This window comes from Geospiza fortis, unplaced genomic scaffold, assembly GCF_000277835.1.
Source record: "Geospiza fortis unplaced genomic scaffold, GeoFor_1.0 scaffold171, whole genome shotgun sequence".
In the NCBI taxonomy this organism is placed as follows: domain Eukaryota; kingdom Metazoa; phylum Chordata; class Aves; order Passeriformes; family Thraupidae; genus Geospiza; species Geospiza fortis.
Genome location: NW_005054313.1, coordinates 9322337 through 9343068, shown reverse-complemented (window position 1 = coordinate 9343068; position 20732 = coordinate 9322337). Strand labels below are relative to the sequence as shown.

Here is a 20732-nt window from a genome sequence, read left to right as displayed (position 1 = left end):
CCTTGCACACTCACACTGCTTTGACCTTTCTCTAAATAGAGGTACACGTGATACAGATTTTACTGGAACCAGTTTGCATCAGGAAAGCTGCCCAAGCCCTCCCTGCTTACCTCCATGGTTTTCTTATAATGGGACAGTTTGCTCTTCTGCATCCTCTCCATTGCAGACTCGTACTGTAAGAAACACACACAGGTCAGCATTTCTTGCTTTGGACTTTTCCTCCTCTTTCCAGCAGCAGGATTAGGAGAACCACAGTCAGGGCCTTTCTATAAGCCAGCTCCCTGTGGGCAAAATTACTTCACTCTGCTTTTATAAATGACAGGTTTCTAAGTGATACAGAGAGCATCAAAGTGCCAGGTAAAAAAATAATCCCAGATAATTCTGCCTCAGTGGTTTCCATTAATAGCAGAGAGGATGTAGATCTTCATTGTCTTCCTTGCCTTTTTTTTTGTTTGTTTGTTTGTTTGTTTTCTTAAGGAGATGAAATGCTGCAGCACCCAGTCACAGTGGGCTCTGCCAGCAGGGCTCCTTTGCTGCTGCCAGAGCTTGATCCCTCATCTCTGCAGACCAAACCCCTGTCTCACCCACAGAGCACAGGTAGTTGTCCATTTTCAATCCAAACAATTCCTGTCTCTTTTATATTCCACTGGTTCTGGCACCTTTATGCTGAGTGTGATTTGATTTCCATGCTGGAGTCATCTGGGCAGGGTTGCAAGGACAGTGCTGGATTCTCTTCCATGGTTTTAGCTGGGAGATTCCCAGCTTTATGTGACAATGAGATATGCTCCTACTGGCAGGGGATGGCTTTCTTCAGGGGGACTTTTGGTCCTTTAATCTTGACATTCTGCTCAGGCAGAACTCTCTCCAGGGCTACCCAGATGCTTGTTTCACACTGGGCACAGTCCTGAGACAGCTACAGCTACAGTGCAACACAAATCACAGCATTTTGGGAGGCTACCAAAACTGCTGACAGCATCCAGCATGTCTGATGCTGGCTTCCTCACATGCTGGACAGAGAAAAAAGCTTATCTGAGACTCCAAAGCAGTTTTTCCTTTTTTTTTTTTTTTTTCCCAGGCCCCTCTAACTGTTCCCAATTGAGTTACAGGCTTACAGTTCTCAGCAGGAGGGAATCTCCCTGCACATCCCAGTGGCAAAGGGAATGGGGGACAAACACTGATGAACCTGGTGCCCACTGTCTGTCTTTTAATGCCTCATTTAGTTCATCAGATCACTGTCAGCCTCAGATCTCAGAGCAGCACTGGTTTCACCCACTTTCATATTCAGAATTCTTTGCTATTCCAAGTTCCTGTGTGTCAGGGGCTTGTAGAAACACGATTTTTGTGGCACTGGATACTGGTTACATGCATTTTCACCTGTTTAAAATTAGCAAAGAAAGGAATATTTATTTTACTCCTCCATCACTCAGTGCTGTCAGAGTGAAGGGATGGTCCTGTCTTTGTCCTCAACCCCACAGACTCAGAGAAGGTGTGAGAGTGGTCCCTGCTGTCTCTATTGAGAGATATTTTTCAATAGACTTAGGGCTTGATGAGGTCAAAGGGGATGAAAGGGCCATAAATATACTCAATTTTTTATTATACAACATCAATTAGATGCTACTTATTCCGTGTATTTGCAGTTCAGCATATATTGCTCTTGCATCCAGCATGATATTAATTTGCTTTCATGATTTTAAACGTTTGTGTTATGCCTTTAGTGCGTGTTGGAGATTGTGCAGGGTCATATCAAAGAAAAACATTAGCAAGGGTATAAAAAAGAGAAAAGGAAGGATTAAGTTCTTATAGAAATAATAACAACAGCATCTGCAGTTACACCAGAGAGAGTAAAAGGGACTAAAGCCTCTGGCTCCTGAGTTCAGAGCATTACTTTATTTCCAGCTGGGATCAGAAGGAGATTTTTGTTCCACAGTTAGTCCATAGAGGGAGCAGGGCATGCTGGTAATGCTTTATGATCTTTTGCACAACTCCCAGCCTATGGCAGGAGACAGGTCATCAGCACAGCCCACTGACCCAATCTCTTTCAACATTTCTCTGGTTTCTCACCTTTTTTCTTTGCTCCTTCTGCCTTTCTCGGAACTCCTCTATTCCTTTCAGTTCTTCCTTCAGCATTACTGCCAGCTGGATATGAGAGTTTCCAACACTTTCAATTTCTAAAGCAAATCAGAATTCATATTCAGTCAGTGGGAAAGTCTTTAAAGTCACATTTTTAGGAGATATTTCTGTGATGTGACTGCCTTATGAGTTGTCACAAGCAGGACAGCCTTAAAAAAGGTTTTTGTGTTTCTGCATGCCCTGACATTGCTGAGGGCTCAAGAGCAGAGTTTCTTCATGGCCCCATTTACCCCAGCTGCCCCCCTTCTTTGGGATTGAGGGCCAGGAGTTGTGGTGCAGAGGGAGGGAAGGAGTTCTGGCCTCCATCATCCCTGGATGTGCTTTGCCCTGGCTGTGCTGCTGGGCTGTCCCTGCTCTTGGGAGCTGCTGCCAGCAGTGGCCAGTCATTAGATGGTTGCATGCTGAGAATTTCCAAGGATTAGCCAAGATGGATTGAATTTCAGAGCACCTGGCTGGTGCTGTTCTAAATGGCTGGGAACTGCTCTGCATTTCTCAGCTTCAGTGCCTCTGAAATGGAACCCTGCATTTTCCAGAAATGCTGAACTCCCCCACCCAGGCCCTAAAAATATCTCAATCCAGCAGCTGCTTTTCAAGAGGGAGTTTTGGTGTAAACAGCAGGTGCCAGTGACCAGGTACAGTGTCCTATTGGCTCTCCTGGTGCTGCATTTTGTGTGTGTGAAAGGGTTTCATTGAGCCTTGGGCACATTTAGGAAGCTGGTTTGGTGTCAGTGGTTTGCAGAAGAGGGGACAGAGTTCATATCTTGTGACTGGATCCAGATAAAATTTATGTGAAGAACAAGCCATTTTCTTGCCACCAGATTGAGTAGGCACCCTTTTTCTCCCCTCTTTGCACCACGGGCTGTGAAAGAAAAGCTGGGAATGGTGTGGGGAACAGGATGGACACATTGGGTGCCTGCGTTTCCCAGGTCAGAAGGGAACAGGGAAATACTTACGTTGCTTGAGCATCTCAAATGCTTCCTTCAGTGTGCTGTGGGGCAGAAACAAGACACTTTATTAGTACTGGCTTCTAAGGATGGATTGGGAATCCAGGGAAAAACTTTCCCTCAGAACCTCAAAGATCCACATAGAGATAAAACCCATAATGGCCTCGTAATAAAAGCTGACCATGCCAACAAGCACAATAGCGTCAGTCTGCTACCATCAGGAAACGCAATAAAATGCTCCATGAAGCAGGGAATTGCACCTCTCCTTCTGTGCGCACCCTCTTCCCCAATCATACTGTTTGTGACCGTGAATGGTTACAGCCCTTCTCTCTTTGCACCTCGCAGGCAGATACGAAGGAAGGGCCGGCGGCCGGGGGGAATGGGGGTTTTTGGAGCAGTAGCCTGACGGGTGAAGTAGCCTGAAGGGCGGAGCGCTGCGTCCGGCCCCATTCCCGTCCTCGGTGCACGGTCCTGCTCCGCCGCAGCAGCGCCCGCAGCGCGTCAGCCGAGCACCCCCGTGCGGCACCGCTCCTGCTTCCCATCCATCCTCTCGTGCATTGCTCCTGCTTCCCATCCATCCCCTGTGCCCCGCTCCTGCTTCCCATCCATCCCCTGTGCCCCGCTCCTGCTTCCCGCACACAATCCCGGCTCCCGCTTCCCATCCATCCCCGTGTGCGCGCTCCTGCCCCGCTCCTGCCCCGCGCCAGCCCCGCTCCTGCCGCATCCCACGCCCGGCAGAGCAGCACACCAGGCCGGCAGTGCCGCTCCGCACGGAGCTGCGGGATGGAGCCACACGGCTCCAGGACAGGGACACTGCGGGATGGAGCCACACGGCTCCAGGACAGGGACACGAGAGGCAGCCCCAGACTGGTGTCCTGCCTGTGGCCAGGGCAGATCCAGCTCTAGAGGCACCAGAGATACCAGCACAGATGCGATGAGAGGGCGCAAGGTGTGTGAGAGGCGTTTCTCACTGAATAGATTCCTCCAGCTCTGAATGTGCAGGCTGGCAGGGCCCTTGCACACCCAGCAGCCAGGGCTTGGGTGTGACTTGGAAGCTTTTCAGATCTGGAAATGATCTCTGCAAGGCCCAGAGTTGTTCCTGGAAGGAATCAGTGCTGGGCTCTCCATGGAGCCCCGGCGTGCCCCAGGCAGAGCCCAGGGAAGAGCTGGTGAATGAAGAGCCCCAAATCTCCCCAAATCTCTGTACCTGGAGAGCCCAGGAGAGGCTGCTATCAGTTCCCAGCCACAGGCACCCACAGCTGGGCAGGGAAATCTGCATCTCCTGGGCCATTCTGGGAGCCCCACAGGCACAGGAAGGACCCCAATTGCCCTGTGTTAATTGTGGCTGGACATCTGTTTGCTGATCAAACATTCTCCCAGCAGGGAGGCTGCCTTGCCAGGCATAAGAAAAATGCACAAATGAAGGGAAAGGTTGGGCCTGTCCTCAGCAAAAACTGCCTGGAAACCCATTCCAGATCTAAGTTTGTAGAAATATAAGGAAGACTTTCAGACAGAAAAGAAGAGCTGCTTGATTTTTTATCATATTTCAATAAGATTGTGGTGAATCTCCTGAGATAAGCCAGGGAGAACATTCTAGATTAAGTATTTTTAAACGGTTTCCTAACAATTCTTATACATTTGAAGTTTGTTTTGTAAAAAGTTAGTCTGGTGTGAAATTTTGCTGGAAACTAAATTTTCACTGCACAAAGGAAACAAGCAGTATTAGTTTCAGCTAATTAAAAGCTTGGCAGTAAAAGACAAGCTGAATATCAGCAGCAGAGATAACTTTTTCTAATGGATTATTTTGAAAAAATAAATATATACAAGGAATAAAATTTTCTTTTCCAGTCAGTAATTTTCAATAGGAGGTGTGGAATGTACTAACAACTTCATGCCTGAAACAGTTAAATACTGGAATTAAAAAAAACAGAGGGCAGTTGCAAACTGGGCATACTCTTTGCATTCTGTGTTGATTTCTCTCTCTCAGAGATTTTTTTCCCTTTGTTGTTCGTGATTCAAGTTATGCAAAAACTGACAAAATTGCTGTATAGATAATGAAAAATAGCACTCTCTCAGTTTATATCAAGGACAAAAGCAATTTGCTGCTTTTTTGGTTTCCAGGCCCCTGAGCTCCCAGAGCAGTTCATGGCCACAAGGCACCCATGGAGCTTTCTCCTTTTGCTGGCTCTCTGTAAGGCCAGGCGGTCTCTGGTGTGATCATGCACCTGGCTGTGACCCAAACACGGATCCATTTCTCCCCTGCATGGTCTCTAATGGCCTCTTCAGAAATCTCTGGCCTTTTCTTCCTTGTGTGAAGGATTTCTCCAGCCAATTCCATAGCTGCTGACTGGTGCAAGTAGGTTGAGATAGACTTAAGCCTTTTCCTTCCTTATTTTTATAATAATTTTCTAAAATCAGGTAATTGGATCCTTACATCCTTACAGGGTTTAAAGGGCCAGCAAATACGTCATCATGCCAAATTGTACATGTGGGTGAGAATAAATCAGTCAAATTTTGACTTGTGGATCCCTTTATGACTCCTTTTAGTCCTTTTAGGACTCCCTTTATGACTCCTGGGCTGCAGCAGCAGTGCTAGAGATTTGCTTCTGGATGTTCTGATTATATCAGTGAAATATTTCAGTGCCTCGCAGGGTTTAATGGAAGTGATTCCTCTAGCTGATCTATGAATGAGTTTTAATTCTGGCTGTGCTGGTGTGGATGTGAGGACGTCTCACTCTCCTGGACACTCTCAAAGTCTTTCACCCTCAGTAGATGCTGCTGCTTAGCATTCTGGTGCTAATTGATTTTTTGGGGGTTGTCCTGTGGCTAAATTAGAAAACCTAGGGTTGAAAACAATTCAAGCACCACTGAAAATTTGATTTTTGATTTTTTTTTTTAACTTGTTCACTTCTGAGGTTTTCACCTACATTCTGGAAGACTGTTAAACCACTCTGGCTAAAGACAGAGCTCCAGCCTTCCCTTTGGGCACCCCCACATGGAGAATCCCGCAGGTGTCTCCTTGAAAATAAGGCTGCACACAAATTCACTCTGTGTGTTTGTTAAGCGACTCCCTGTTGTACATTTAAAGATTGGATTTGTCGAAATTAATTCTGGAGGAAGCCGGAGTGCCTGACTGGAGGAGGAGGGAGCAGGCAGAGCCTGTGCAGCAGCCCGGGGGGGGTTTGCCATCTAGTGGCTGCAGTGTTCTTACAATGTTCTTAGTCTTGCTTTGGCTTTTCGTGGGTTTCGTGCTTTTTGATGCTTTCTCTCTCTTTGTTTGTGGACCTTGTTTAGGCTGAAACACTGAGCTGTGCTGGGCAGTCCTCTGTGCCACGGGGACCATCAGGAATTGCTCTGAGCTGCTTCCCAGCCATCACAAGCAGAGTTTTGTTTCACCTGAGTGCAATCAGCAGAGCCCTGTTACTGGCAGTGCTTGGGTGACAGTTGTCCTCACCAAGTGCACTCTTGCATCACACTATTTCATCTGTTTCACTTTTTTCAACCTTAAGCTTGATAGTTTGGGCATTTTCCCCCCAGTACTTTGCCTATACACCCTGAGTTAACTGAGTCATTTAGAGAGTCCCTTTCTATCTTGCACACAGGAAGGTAAACCAGGTTCTTCTAACAGGAAAACCACAGATGGTTTATCATTTTCTTTCTTTGCTACCTTTGCTTGGTGAATAGAAGTCTGAAATAACCCCACCTTCCTTTCTGGGAGGTTTTTATTTTGACATTGGTACAATCTACAACGTTCAGCTGTTCTTGCAATTTTCAAAAATACCTTTAATGAAACTGAGAGGAGTCTGTGTCAGATGAGCCCTACAGAGAGCTCCCAGCAGTGCTGTCCCCCCTCAGCCCCAGAAACGTAGAGCCCAGCAGCAGAGCTGTGAAACCCAGCAGTGACAATCCCCCCTGAGGCCACCCTCAACATCTGCCTTTCCTCCTGGCACACAGGGAACACCCAAAATTGTTGTTTTACCAACAATTCCTTCTGTGAAGCCCAGTGGGGGTAGCAAAGTGTGGGGAGACGAGTCTGAAATCATCTGCTCTCAAAGAATTCCCACGTGGGGCTGTGTCTGCGCTGCAGAACAGAAATGAAGGGGGGATTGTGCTCTTTGCTCTTTAGCAGGGAGGTACCTGAGCACAGCCCAGTCCCAGGCCAGGCTCACACTGTCTGACCTTCTTTAGTGGGCATGTGGCAAAACCACTGGAGAATGAATTTTGCCAGGAGCTTTTCTTGTTCTCAGAGGAGCTCTAAACAGAAAGGCAGCAGCCCTGAGTGCAGCTGGAAGGGTTGGTGTCAGCTCCCAGCTGGGCTGTGATGTGGAGCCACAGGAGCTGTTCTCAGCTGCTCAGAGGCTGCACTGGGCACCGGGCTGGGCTCAGGGACAGCTCTGGCATTTTGTGGCTTTCATGGAGGCAGCAGCAGCCTCTGTGCAGGGCTCCCCTATGCTCTGGGGGTTCACCTCCACCTTCTGCTGCTTGGACATTCCCAGGTGTGTGTCAGGAGTGCCCTGAGCTCAGGGGAAGGGGCTGTGTCCTCACTCCAGGGCTGGGCACTGGGAGCACACACATCACCCCAGACCTGCCTGGGGCAGGGGAGCAAACAGAAAACATCTCCATGTTCCTTCTCCTCCCTGTAAACCTGGCATCAAATTAGATCCCTTGTGGCTCCAGAATGAGCTGTGCCATCCAAATCAAAGGTTAAAACAGTCAAAACAAATTTTGTGCCTTTAACATAAGACTAAATTTCCTGACATCTCTCAGAAAGAGAGCAGCACTGCTCAAAAATGCCTGTCCTCATCATCAGAGAGCTTATCTAGATCAAATTGAACAGGGACTGAGCAGAGGCTTTGGTCCATTTTCAGAGTCCTGAAAGTTCAAAGTGCTAGTGTATCAAATCTGGGTGGGTTCAGAACATCTGAGTGGAGAATAAGCAACCATGGAAGGATGTGACCTTCCCCACTGACTTTTAGTTCAGTTCAAAAATGCCTGCTTTGTGTGGAGTAACACAGAGGATTTTGTATATTAAGTGACAGATGCACTATTTTTATCCACAGGAAACAGCAATTGGCATTTCATTACAGATGCCCTCACCTCCCACTCACTGCAATGTTCTATTTCAGACACCACAGAGAAGAGCAGAGCACACATGGGCTTGAAGGAACTACCCTTTCCCGAGGTCCTAAGGAGGTGGTAGTGGAAAAAAGGGATGAAAAAAGTAGGAAATCATATACATGAGAAAAGAAAAGCAGAGCAAATGACAAAAATAGCTGTTGTCAGCCTAGGCAGAGTTTAAGCAGCTCGTGTGTGTTTGCATCAGTTATTTTACAGAAGAACAGAGCTCCCAGAGGCCCTGGTTTGGCTGAAGCTGAGCATGCAGCTCAGAACTGGGCTCTGGAGCATTTTCTGCTTTCGTGTTGCTGTGCTGAGGAGCTGCCCAAAGCCACTGCATGGAGATTCCCTTGCAGCCAGAAGGGTGATTCCTCTTAAAGGCACAAGCTCTGCTGAAAATCATCTCCAGTGTGAGAGGCATCATTGCTGTGATCTCAGTCTGTAGCTTGGCTGGAAATCCCAGTTTCTGTACATCCCCTCCCATGTGTGCACCACTGAGAGCACAAATACTGCCCTTTAAACTTCAAAACCTGTAGTTCTTTCTCCCCTGCTGGATATGGGTATAAGCTGTCCTTTGCCAAGAAAACATGGCTGTAGGTTTGTCATTATCTTTTTATAATTTCTTTTATGAGTAGAGACTAGGAAATGGTGATGCAGATTTAATTTTTTTAGTTTTAAAAGTGGGATAACAGGCATACATTGCTTTACCTATTGACTCAGTGGATGCTGAAATGTTTCAGGGCTTCAAATAAAAACAAGAAAACAGTGGAGGCTATTCCTTAGAAAGCTGCTACTGGTGTGGCATCCTCTGAACTTACTGGTTGCTATGGCTAGGAGATTATTTAGAAGAAATATCTTTATATGCTTGCCCTGTTGTTCTACCCTTCCCTTGGGACCCAGTGTTGGGGACAGAATACGAAGCTGAAGGGGTTGGTCTGAGCTTGTGTGATCCTTCTTGCAGCCTTAGATTGAAGTGTGTGCATTCTTCTGTGCCTTGGAATGGGCCAAGGCCTGTGGCAGGTGCTGAGTGAGAGCTGTGCCCTGGGAGGGAAGAGGGAAGGAGTTTGTGCCCCTGCAGTGCTGTGGGAAGGAGCAGCAGCCTGTGCAGTGCTGCTGCCCTTTGGCTGTCAGCACTTGGAGGGAACTTTGACTTCCTGAGCTGGATTTGTTTGCTCTGTCAGTGCTATCCAGCACCAGCTGCTTTTAGAAACCCCATCCTGGCTTTTTCTAAAATAAGAAAAGGTTCAGTGTGTCTGCCCTGCTGGTTTTGGTGCTGTCAGACACATTCTGAGCTGTGGGCTCCCAGGGCCAATCCTGACCCTGCTGTGCACAGGAGCAGCGAGGCCCTGGCCCTGTCACTGCTGGCTCTGTCCCTGCTGGCTCTGTCACTGGTGCAGCAGCATCAGACCCTGTCCCTGCTGGCCCTGAGCTCAGAGTGCTCTCACATTTCTGCCCTGGGGAATCGTCAGAGCACACAGCCCCTCTCTGATGTCACTGCTGGTGCTAGGCCTGTGTGTCTGGCCTGGGGCTGTCCCTGCCAGGCTTGGGACAGAGCTCTCCACCAGAGGGGATGGAGCCATGGGAACACCCAGGGATACAGGAGGGCACAGGGATACCCCAGGGATACAGGAGGGCATCCTGCTGGCTGCTGTCACCTGCAGTCTTCTCCAGTCAAGAGAGAGTGGCCCCAGAGTTGCTGTTACATTCCAGTGAACCCTCCCTACAATCTTTGGAGTCAGCAGCATATTCCTTCATCTGTGTCTCTGGTGAACAAAAAAGGGCAGTAGAATCTATTTATACATTTAGCTGAGTTCAGCATTTGCTCCAGCTGAAGCAGAATCTGGGGAGAGAAGGAGCAAGCCTGAAAAAATATTGAAATTGTTCTTTTCTTTGATTCAAACATAAAAGCATTTAAAATATAGGGGAGGCTTGGGAGAGAAGTGTTTTCTGCAGCAATGGCCACTCCCTGGTGCAGTGTGCCATCACCTTCTCCAGGCTGCTCTGGCATTTGGCATTCACTCATTTGCTTCTTCCCTACCCCTTGTTTTGTGCTATCCTGACTGTGCTGAAATATCAACCTCAGCCTTGCAGTTGTTTCTCTTAAGGTCTTCTGGGAATTTTCTCATACTGGAAGCTTTTGGGTGTTTGTTGTGGATGCAATTTTTATGTTCCTTTTATAGATTTTTTGAAAGGGTATCAGGTATCCTGATATTAGGAACTACTGTGGTGTGAATTTCCCAGGAGAAGTGACAGAAAGCCTCAGTATCTGAGATACTTAAAAGGTGGCTAAATTTAAGACTAGAGGATAATAATTTTGTATGAGCAAGAAAATGACTGAGTGATTTAAAATTAGTAATTCCTGCTCCTCTTCCATACATAGCATGGCACTGGAAGTCTGCAGAAACACCCTGGAAGCTGCTTTTTCCTGGTGGTTGTCAGATGGAAGTTTTAGGTGCAAATACATTAGACTTTAAGAAATACTGCTACCCAAAGCTGCATTTGAAGAGGTGAACAGCCCTCCTCAGCCTATCAAGTACTTGTAGTTCTATCAGGACCTAGTATGCAGATGAAAATAGGAAGTCCTATAAAGAGGAAACACTTGGGAAAATGCACTGGCACAGTGCAGCAGCATAGTCCTTTCAAGCTTTTATTATTATAGGGAGTACATAGATTCCCTCCCTCAAGCCTCCCTGGAGGACTGACCTTGAGGGCAGAAGTGCTGCCAGCAATCAATGTCATAGAAACAGAAATTTCACACTGAGGAGAACACACAGACACAGAAAATTCAACAATTTTAAGGCATCAAAAGCAAACACTGCATTTTCTTGTGTTGTTCCAGCACTGGACTTACTTTAGTTTTCTCTGATTTTTTGTTTGCTCTGGACAAATGCCCTTCACTATCTGTGTAATGTTTGCTCTGGACAAATGCCCTTCACTCTCTGTGTATTTCCTTAAACAATCAGAGGATGCTGGATGAGAGAATGAAGTGTCCTCTCTGCTTCAGACCAGGCACAGTGAGACACTTGCTCTGATAAAGGCATCAGTACAGAGCTGGTCTCTCCCTGGCCAGGTGTGGCTTATGGAAACAGTAACTCAGCTCCACAGCACAGCTTTGTTTGTGTGCTCAGCCTTCCCTCCATGCCAAGCTATAAAATTGCTGGATCAAAGTGGAGCTGGGCCCAAGTGCAAACTTCCCCCAACTTGAGGGGAACTTGGATCCATATCCCAACACCGGGACTTGGCTCTGCTTCTAAATCAAACTCTCATAATCTCTTGAGAAAAGGCAGACCCATGAATTGTCACTGAGCTACTGAAGGGCAGCCAAAGCTGCTTGTTGCTGAACACATTTGCTCTGCCTGCCCTGTGTTGCCACTAAAGGAGTTGAGGTGAAGCCTTTCTTTGATCCTGGAATGCTGATCTTAGCCTTTGGGTTGAGAAAAACCCATCCATTCTTAACCCTGATGTTTTCACTTCAGAATATTTCTTTTTTTCCTTCCTTTTCCCTCCCCCACGAGGTCAGTGAACTGAGGCACAAGGAAGGCAGAAGGCATCTCCTGGCACTGAGGCATCTCTGGGTGCTGCTCTGGGTCCAGGCAGAGCTGCAGCACTGGCAGGGAAAGCCTTGCACAGTCCCCTGGCATTCCCAGCACTTGTGTCTGTGCCAGCCTTGCTGTGGCACCTGCCTGCCATGGCAGGGCACAGCTCTGGGTCAAGCTCTCCCATAAACCATGGACAGAAACCACTTGCACTGGGAGTGATAAATCAAGGTGAAAAGGAGACTGCAATTCAGAAATGAGCTATGGGATGGAGGAGGGGAGCAGGCCCCAGGGATCAATAGAGCTGGTGTGTGTTTAGATTGAGGTCCTCTCTTTCAGGATTGTCTTCTGTGACCCCTCATCTTCATCCTCTGCCACCTTATTACTGTATTATTACTTGTTACAATAATGACAAAATGTCTCATTATTGCTGCTGCCATCAATAATAGCAGCAGTTTATCAGCAGTGTTTATTAAATTAAATTCCATACCAATATCTATCTTCCCTCCCAACACAATTTACACATAATTTAAGATAGTAATGGAGGAGACAGAGAAAAATATATGTCATCTTAGTGTATTTCAGTAGTTCCATTGAATTATTTCAAATTAGGTCCCTTCAAAGAGATTTCCATTTTGTATTCCTAAGGTAAGGCTTTTTTCCTGCTGCAGAAACTGATTTTTGGGGTCTTTGTATTTGTTCTGTCACAATCTCTCAGTGTTCACCAGCTTTCCAGAACTGTCAAGCCCCCATCCTAAACATTCCACAACCTTTTCCATTCTCCTTTTTCCCCTTCACTTGGTCTGCTTTTGGAAGCAAATATTAAACATTAAGAATCTTGAAATAAATTTTTAAAAAATCTCAGGAAAGGACCTACTAGCAGTTTCTAAGTAGAGACTATTCACAAACAGTGAATCCCACTGTGAAGGACTGTGGTGTTTCCCCACTTCCCTATACATTGTGAAGAGCTGTGCAATGCACTGAAATGAGTGGTTGTGACCTCATCCACAGGCAAAACACAGGAGTCTGGTATTTCTTCCAAAATCATTTTGTTTGCAGTAATAATAAAAGAATTCCTTACTTGATTTCTGTTTGTCCTCCTGCTTTTCGGGCAATTTGAACCAGCTCTTTCCCATATCTCTCTTCTGCTTGTGCTCTGTTAAAAGAAAAACTTACTCAATTTCTCTTAGTGGTACCAGGATCACATTTACACAAATCCTCTAATTGTATTTGAGGTGCAAAACATCAGAAATGCAACTTAGTTGATTTCTCTATCTCCTCAATCCTAGTGGTGTTAGTTAACCTCTGAAATACTTTGGGTAAGTTATTTCTGGAAGAAATGAGATAAAAATGAAGCCCCTCTTCATGGCTTTGATTCCTGTGGAATGCCATGTTCAGCTCTGCCCCCAGAACATGGGTTCATGGGAAGGAGGAGGTGAACAGAGATGAGATGAAGGTGCTCAGAACAGAACAAAAGGAACCTAAAAATGATGGCTGACTCAATGCATGAAAACCATGGCTGTGAGGGCAGTGAAGAGCAGGTTCCAAAGGATCCATTCAAGAGATGTTGGGAATAAATGGGAGCCAGGGGTAGCAGGAGTATTTCCATCCATTGGACAGATGAGGCACTGGTGAAGAGCTGCCATGGAGGCTGAGGACAGAGGAGCCCTGGTGGTTGTGTGGTGAGGCTGGGGCAGCTCTGTGGAAGGGACAACCTCACCTAATGGGGAACTGTAACTGGTGACTCAGGACAGTGGCTCTGTTTCTATGGTTAATAAAGAAATACAAATATTTCCTTTGCTTTCCCTTCCCCCAGCACTGGAGGAAACTTCTATTCTCTTTAAAAAAAAAGTATTTGTACTAAATGTGTTACTTCCTTTCTCCTGAGTGCAAGACCAGGGTGGAACCAAGTTGTCAGTCTTGGAGTAGCTGCTAAAAACTATGGAATGGTCAATAATAAACAATGAACAGATAGCCTGGTGCTAGCACCTGGGGGGAGGGATGATTTTGTTCAGGGTCCAGTTCTGAAAAGCAGTTTCAAAGCATTTCAAACAGTTTTGGCCTGAAACTTGGCACCTTAGAGAAACGTACTCTTTGTTCAAAATCTAATTTGGTGTGGGTGCAAGGCCCTACAACCCTGCTGGGTTTGAGTCCCATCAGTCTTCCCCCCTGGCCAGGAGGTTCTTTGTATGCCTTTGCTGAGTTCCAGCAGTTTGAAGCTGCTCTTGCAGTTCTGTCCCATGGCAGCTGCTAGGGTGGGTCCCTGAGAGGGTCCCACAGCCCCTCCTGCTGCCTCTGGGCTCTGGGAGCAAATCCACATCTCCTGGGAGCTGAGGCAGGCTCATCCCAGACTCTCCCCAGCCCAGGATGTGTCAGGCACTGGAGCAGCAGTGCTGGCCCTGCAGCAGGAGCAGAGTGCTCCTGGCCTCTGCCCATGGCTCCCACTGCATGTGCTGCCCTCCTGCTCTCAGAACTGCTGAGTTTCATTGGGCTGTTCCTACATCACTGCTGGCATTCCTGTTAGAGCAACAGGGTGCAAAGTATGGTGACAGGCCATGCAGAGGCACTGCTTCTTTCTCATGTTAGATGAATGAAATTTCATCAAAATGGAAATATGCTCCAGACACATAATGCTGCAGAAGAAGAGTAGATTAATTTTCTTCTGATTTCAGTATCAAGAAACACTTCTGAGTCAGAGGCTTTGCTTAGTGCCAGTGCCTGTGCAGCAAAGAAAATTACTCCAGTAATTACTCCCACTTTTCTTGCTCAGTACACAAGTATCTCATGGGAAAAAAGCATGGCCAGCTTCTAACCTGCAGTGCAGTTCTGAGCTCTGTGAGGTTTGATGTTGTATTTGCAGAGACCCCCATTGCAGGGAGGAATGATGCATCTGACTCCATGTCCTCAGAAGGCTAATTTATTATTTTATTATCTCTGTTATATTAAAGAATACTAAACTAAACTATACTAAAAAACACAAAAAGGATACTGACAGAATGCTAAAAAGATAATAATGAAAACTAGTGACTCTTGCCAGAGTCCCAACACAGCTTTGCCCTGATTGGCCAGAGTGAAAACAACTCGCAGCAGAATCCAATGAAACAATCACCTGTGGGTAAACAATCTCCAAACACATTCCAGATGAGCAAAACACAGGAGAAGCAAATGAGATTATTATTTTAATTTTTCTCTGAGGCTTCTCAGCTTCCCAGGAGAAAAACCCTGGGCGAAGGGATTTTTCAGAGGATGTGAATGCCACAGTATGAGGCCCAAAGGAGCTGTTTTAAACACTTGCATCTAAGCTGCCATGGGGCAGATGTGACTTCAGGATGGTGTGACGTGTGCCAATACCACTGTCTTCCACTGGTGGTTGAGAAAAGCAACTTAAATAGCTTCAGGTTTTGATGGGAGACTTCACAGGTCGTGAAATGGCCACCTTTGAGTCTGACAACTCACACACCCTTAAAAGTACCAGGGCTTTAAAATCAGCCTTCAGAAAACCACCCTAAACCCCAAAAACCTAGATGGGGACAGCATGGGAAGAAAAAGCAGGAAGGTGGAGCAATATTCATAAGGTGACAGTGCTGAGATGAGCTGCTCTGAGATTGCCTGCTGGATATATAATCCATATTTGTGTGTGGTCTTTCCTACATGTCACACCTGAGTACGGGTGTGCTTTATGCTACATGCTGAAACTGCTGAAGCCACCTAAAAACAGAACCAAATTTCAGAGCTGTTTTTCTAAGTCACAACTACAAAAATGAATGGCAAAGGAGCCAGAGCAGCAGTGTGATACATATTTTCTCACCCATAAAGTTGTCAGCTGTCCATAGTTGCAGTTGAGAAGCACCAAGAAGCACATAATCAGGAGCATGAACTACAACATCGTTACTCAAAGCCTGCTAAGGTTGGTGTACAACAGGGGCTGGTTTGGGTGTCTGGGTAAGGCTTTAGGTAGCATTTTATGTAGCTTTGTATTTGAAAAAAGGTCTCATTTTTGGCAGGAAACTGAAACAGTGCCTGTGGCAACAGCATGTTCAAAGAGAAACAAAAATGTGCAAGTCATTTTTGCCCCGCAAAAGGGGAAACTTAAAAATGTTACTTGTGAATGTAGTTGCTACTGTGTACTTCTGGACCCATAATGAGGGGTCTTAGTGGAGCTCTGGGTTCCTGACTCTTTCAGCCTTCTCTTCCCTTCTCAAGTCTTTGAGATTTCTATTCATCTACCTTCACATCACAAGGCTGGGATTCAAATAGGCTTTTCTATGTAAGCTCCTAACAATATCAAACTGAGAAACAGCCTGCTATTCCCTTCTGGATGCCAAATGAGACAAAAAAGGAGGCTGTTCACACGTTTTCCACTCTGATTTTCATACCTCTGCTTGAGCAAATCCTCCACATCTTTGCACATCTTCTTCCCCTCCAGCAGCCGCTGAACGAGCACCTCGTAGCCAGTGTGGAAAGTGAATTCCTTGCACTGAAGACAGAAAGAAAAAGGAATAGATGTTCAGCATGTCAGCTCCTCTTACCTTGATTCTAATTCTTATTTCTTAATTCCTCTTACCCTGTTTCTAAAAAGAAAGGTCAGAGTCAGCTCAGTACCAATGTCAGCCTGTGGGGCAGTGACTGTGCCACCTGGTCAGTGGTGTTTTCATGGGAGGGCTCATAGCACAGGCAAACAGGATTTCTGTGTTCTGCTCCTCCTCCTCCCACTGCCTCACAACAGGATCAGGACAAGCCATTGTTCCACAGGGAGCCTGAGTTAACCAGCACATAGTGATAATGCTATTGAAAATGTAGTGGTGAATGTTTTCAGAGCTTTATATTACAGCATTATGGTAAAATCAAGGGCTGTGAAACCATAAAGGGAATGAGTGTGTTCCTTCCCTCAAGCAGTTTATCTACAATACAAGCCCTTACATATGAACTGAATGCAGTTTATGCATCCATCCACTGTCCCCTAAGCAGTTACCATTTAATAAATGGGTTACTTTATTGCTTTCCACCACCACTGTGAAGACAACAGCTGTTGAAGTTTTGGTACTTGGAAAAGATCCTCTGGCAAGCAGCTGCTGGGCACTTGAGCTTGTGCCTTTGCTTCCTTGTTGCTGGGACTGGAGAGGAGCAGGGGAGCTCTGGGGATGAGTGGAGGTGGTTGATGGCAGCCTCCACCAGGTGAGGTGCTGCTCACACTGCCCTTGGGGCTTCCCAGGAGATTTATAGATCTAGGAACAATTTTTTTTTGGTTCTTCAAGAGCTAGGATAAATTTCTGCAGACAATCCCTGTAAACCTACAGGCTGTAGTAACATTTCCAGTGCTACAGTCCATTGTTAAAGCCATCACCCCTCAAGAAACAGGATCTCAAGCCCAAAACATTAGTTTTCTTAATGTTTCCAAAGGCAATTTACACACACATCACAGGAAGGGATCCTGCTGTGAAATAAATGAGAAGCAGCAAGTTTTGCCATTCAGAGAGAAAAGTAGGAAAGGTTCTTGATAATACTCTGGCAATGGACTCAGCACTTTCCCCCTCTCTCTTTTTTTTTTTGAGGACATTTCAATGGCAGAAGGCGTCACTGCTGTAAAAAAATTACTATAAATGGCTCCCTCTGCCTGGCAGAAACTCTGGTCAGATGCTCCACAACCAGTTCACACCCCCAGCATTTTAATTGTACATTTTCAGATGCAATCAGCTATATCTCATAGCTGTGTACACAGCTTTCTTGTCCCAGAAATGCTGCCCATGAGGTAAGTGAAAATATCCTGTGGGTTGGTATCATCACAGCAGCCACTGCCACAGGCAACAGAGGCAGTGATAAGCTCACTGTGAAGTTAGTCTGCCTTTCTGTTCAATATCTCTCTTTGTTCAGTAAATGCTAAAACTCAGCTGGTGCCTTTCCCCACCTCTTTTAAACTAGCACAGTTGTTACACTGAAAGGATGACAAATTCTTTATGTCTGAGAGAATGCTTATTAAATTCCCTAAACAGAGAATGCAACCCTAACTTTTTATCAACCCAAACCCATGCACACAACTACAGCAGTGTGCTGGGGGCAGCCTGATGGGCTGAGTCCACTGGGAATTTCACCAGGCCCCTGGAAGCATCACTGCCTGCCAGGCTCCTCTGGGCTTTGCTCCCCTGGCTGGCCCTTGTAGAAAGGAGAACTCCTACTACAGACACTCATTTAATCTATCTTCATTTTGGGGGGCATTCATCTCACAATTTGCTTTCTTGTCCTCCTCTGTGTTCCCAAAGAATGTGGAGGCCCTGTTTCAGAAGCAGCAGGGTCAGAAATGCAGAGCAGGGCTCACAGGCAGCAGCTCTGGCTGTGCCCTGAGCAGCTCGTGCCACCTGCAGAGGGACAGGAAACGCCACAGCCAGGGTGACACACGTGTGAGCTGCTCTGGTCACTCACCCTGGAGCACTGCTTCTTAATTTCCAACCACAAGGGAGCCATGAACCACTCAGGCCTCAGCTTAGTTGCACAAATGTTTCCCTTTCATTTCACAGCTCTATTTCTTCTTTCATGTGCTGTACAACTGCAGCCTCTCTCAACCTCTCCTTGCATCCAAACAAACCTCCTCTGCCCTTTCCTGACATTCTGCTTTGTCATCCCCTGATTCCCATGTGTTGTTATAGCACCTGTTCAAGGCTGAATAAATCCCTGTTGGACAAGGATGATGCTTTACCACTCCAGTAAAGACCAAGTGATGCTTTGTACCATGGCATTAATGTCAGCTCTCAAAGAAACACTTTTGGTCCATCAGAGGATGGTATTTGCCTTCTTTCACTATCAAATCACAGCAGTGGCACTTAAATGAGCTATGATCTACAGATATACCTGCAATTCTCTCCTCTCCTGCTATTTTATTCAACAAGGTCTCAGAGTATATTGGATTTTTTCACTACTGATCTCTTACTCCCATTTTGTACTTTGAAACTTTGATTTTTATCTGTATTCTGTTCCCCCACACTTGAAGGTTATCAGATACCTCCTGTACAATATTTCATTCTACCTCTTTGTTTCAAGCACAGCTATTTCCAGCCCATTCTTCAGGTCTTATGGCAGGATCCAGCACCTCCCCCAGATCAGTGTCTTTGCCCATTTTAGAGTTCTTCCCCTGCTTTGTCTGTTCAGCCCTGTTTTCTTTTTATCAAGTGTCTTAAGGATTTCCTGTGTGGCACCATAACTGACCTCACATTTTCTTTGTCAAGACAATCAGACAGCAAGATTGGATCTCATTAAACAACTGTCTAGCCTTGCTAAGCTGTCTCGCCTCTATTCTATTTTCCATTTACCATTTTGTGTTATAATTAGCACCCTCATTGAGTGGTTTTGCAAAAGCTGTTAAGCTGCACTAGTCAGACAGTGCTTGGTACTTCTCAGAAAGGATTTTGTTATAATTCTAAGAACTAATGAATAGTCAAAGAACTATTTTATATTTTTTAGAAATTAGAAAAATGCTTTAATTAGATAATAAATATAGGCATTAAATGTGTAAAACCTCATTTGCTTATACTAAAATCTAGTTGCTTGGAAGAGGGTGATTTGACTCACCACCAGTAATTTCTCTCATGGCCAATAAAGGGATTCTGCTTAGTCAAAGCGTGTGTGGCTGTGAAAGAGGATTTAATCCTTGTTGCTAAAAAAGATTAGTTATTCCTGGTTGTCCAACAGGCCTATAATTACCAACAAGAAAGTGCTTGACAGGGATTTCGGTGTTGTGAGCAGAGTTGTGTTGTCCTGAAATTCACTCCCTAACTCTGCACGTGTGCTCTGCTCTCTGCCTGGGGATTTTCTTGTTTTCTTCCTGAAAATCCCCAGTAAGGAGGGACAGCCTTTCGTCCCCTCTGCCCAGTGACAAACGTTTCTTCCCTCCAGTGCAATGAGCAGCACTGTTCTTTCAGAGACAAAAGAAACATGGAGGGGATTATAGGACTGAAACCCTATAAACCCCTATAAACTACAACACCTGTGCTGTAGTTTAAGCAGAACAGCTTTTCCTAAAACACTTGAAAGGAGACATGGAAGCCTGCAAGCAGAGTTGATGACAGTGAGCACACTGGGATACCCATTCTTCTTTCCTCTTCTTTTTCCCTCTGAGGATGAACAATGCTGCTCCCTCCCACCAACATTTTCCTGTGAGATCTGTGCCTTGGGACTGTGCCCTGTCCCTCCTGGTACAGGTTTCTCCATGGTTAACCACCCAGGCAAATGCTGGCAGTTAACTGTGGCAGAGATCATTCAGGGCTGGCTCTGGGCTGGTTCCTGCAGCCATCAGGGAGAGGCTCTGAGGATTTTGCTTTGGTAATGAAGGCTGCAAGGGAAGACTGGCAGGGTCAGTTCCCTGCCCAGAGGGCAGGAAGCACCAGGATTGCTGGGGGGGTGACAATTTCTTCTTACCTTCTGGTGGCACCAAGCTGAGTAACCTTGTGTCTTTAACTCCCTAAGGATCAGCCTTATTCCAGAACATTCCTCTGAGCCTCATGCTGCTGGGTGCTCAGAGGGAACTGCAAGGCTTTTTGAAGCACAAGAGTTTACATTTTGAGGTGAAAAGGCTCCTATTGTAATAATATCAAGGAGGAAAGCCTAAAATGCTGTGCTCATTACTGAAGCAGCTGTCAGTAAATAGCTTTTCCAATGGACTGAACTGAAGCAAAACCATCCAAACCCATGCACAAAGCACTCATGGCACACCCTGCATGTCCAGCTGGTGATGGTCACAGTGACATGAGCTCATCAGGCCATTGTGGCCGTGGTGAGACAACTCTGGGCTTTTCTGCTGTGGCTGCTCTCCTTGGAGCATTCCTAACCATGCTGGCACCTGGCTTGCCCACCCAGGGCTTTGTTTAGAGGCATTTTACATAGCCCAGCTCAGAGCTCTCCTTGCTCCTGCAGGATAAGCCAGATTGGCAGCACCTCAGCATCTCTGCAGGGCAGCCTGTGCTGCTGAGGCTGTGTGTCCTGTCTGGGGAGTGCCAGAGCTCCACCTGGGCTTGCTGCA

At 46.2% G+C, this 20732-nt stretch overlaps 1 protein-coding gene across 1 annotated transcript in view; it reads right to left on the bottom strand.

The window, feature by feature from the left end:
- The window catches only part of PSTPIP1 (proline-serine-threonine phosphatase interacting protein 1), a 47925-nt gene that overhangs the window by 14675 nt on the left and 12518 nt on the right, over window positions 1-20732 (bottom strand). The window contains exons 2-6 of the mRNA XM_005419698.2: window positions 16102-16202; window positions 12807-12881; window positions 3084-3118; window positions 2062-2168; window positions 111-173 (exon numbers count right to left, since the gene is read on the bottom strand). Of these exons, the coding sequence (XP_005419755.1) occupies window positions 111-173; window positions 2062-2168; window positions 3084-3118; window positions 12807-12881; window positions 16102-16202 (381 nt within the window). The remainder of the gene's footprint in view (window positions 1-110; window positions 174-2061; window positions 2169-3083; window positions 3119-12806; window positions 12882-16101; window positions 16203-20732) is intronic.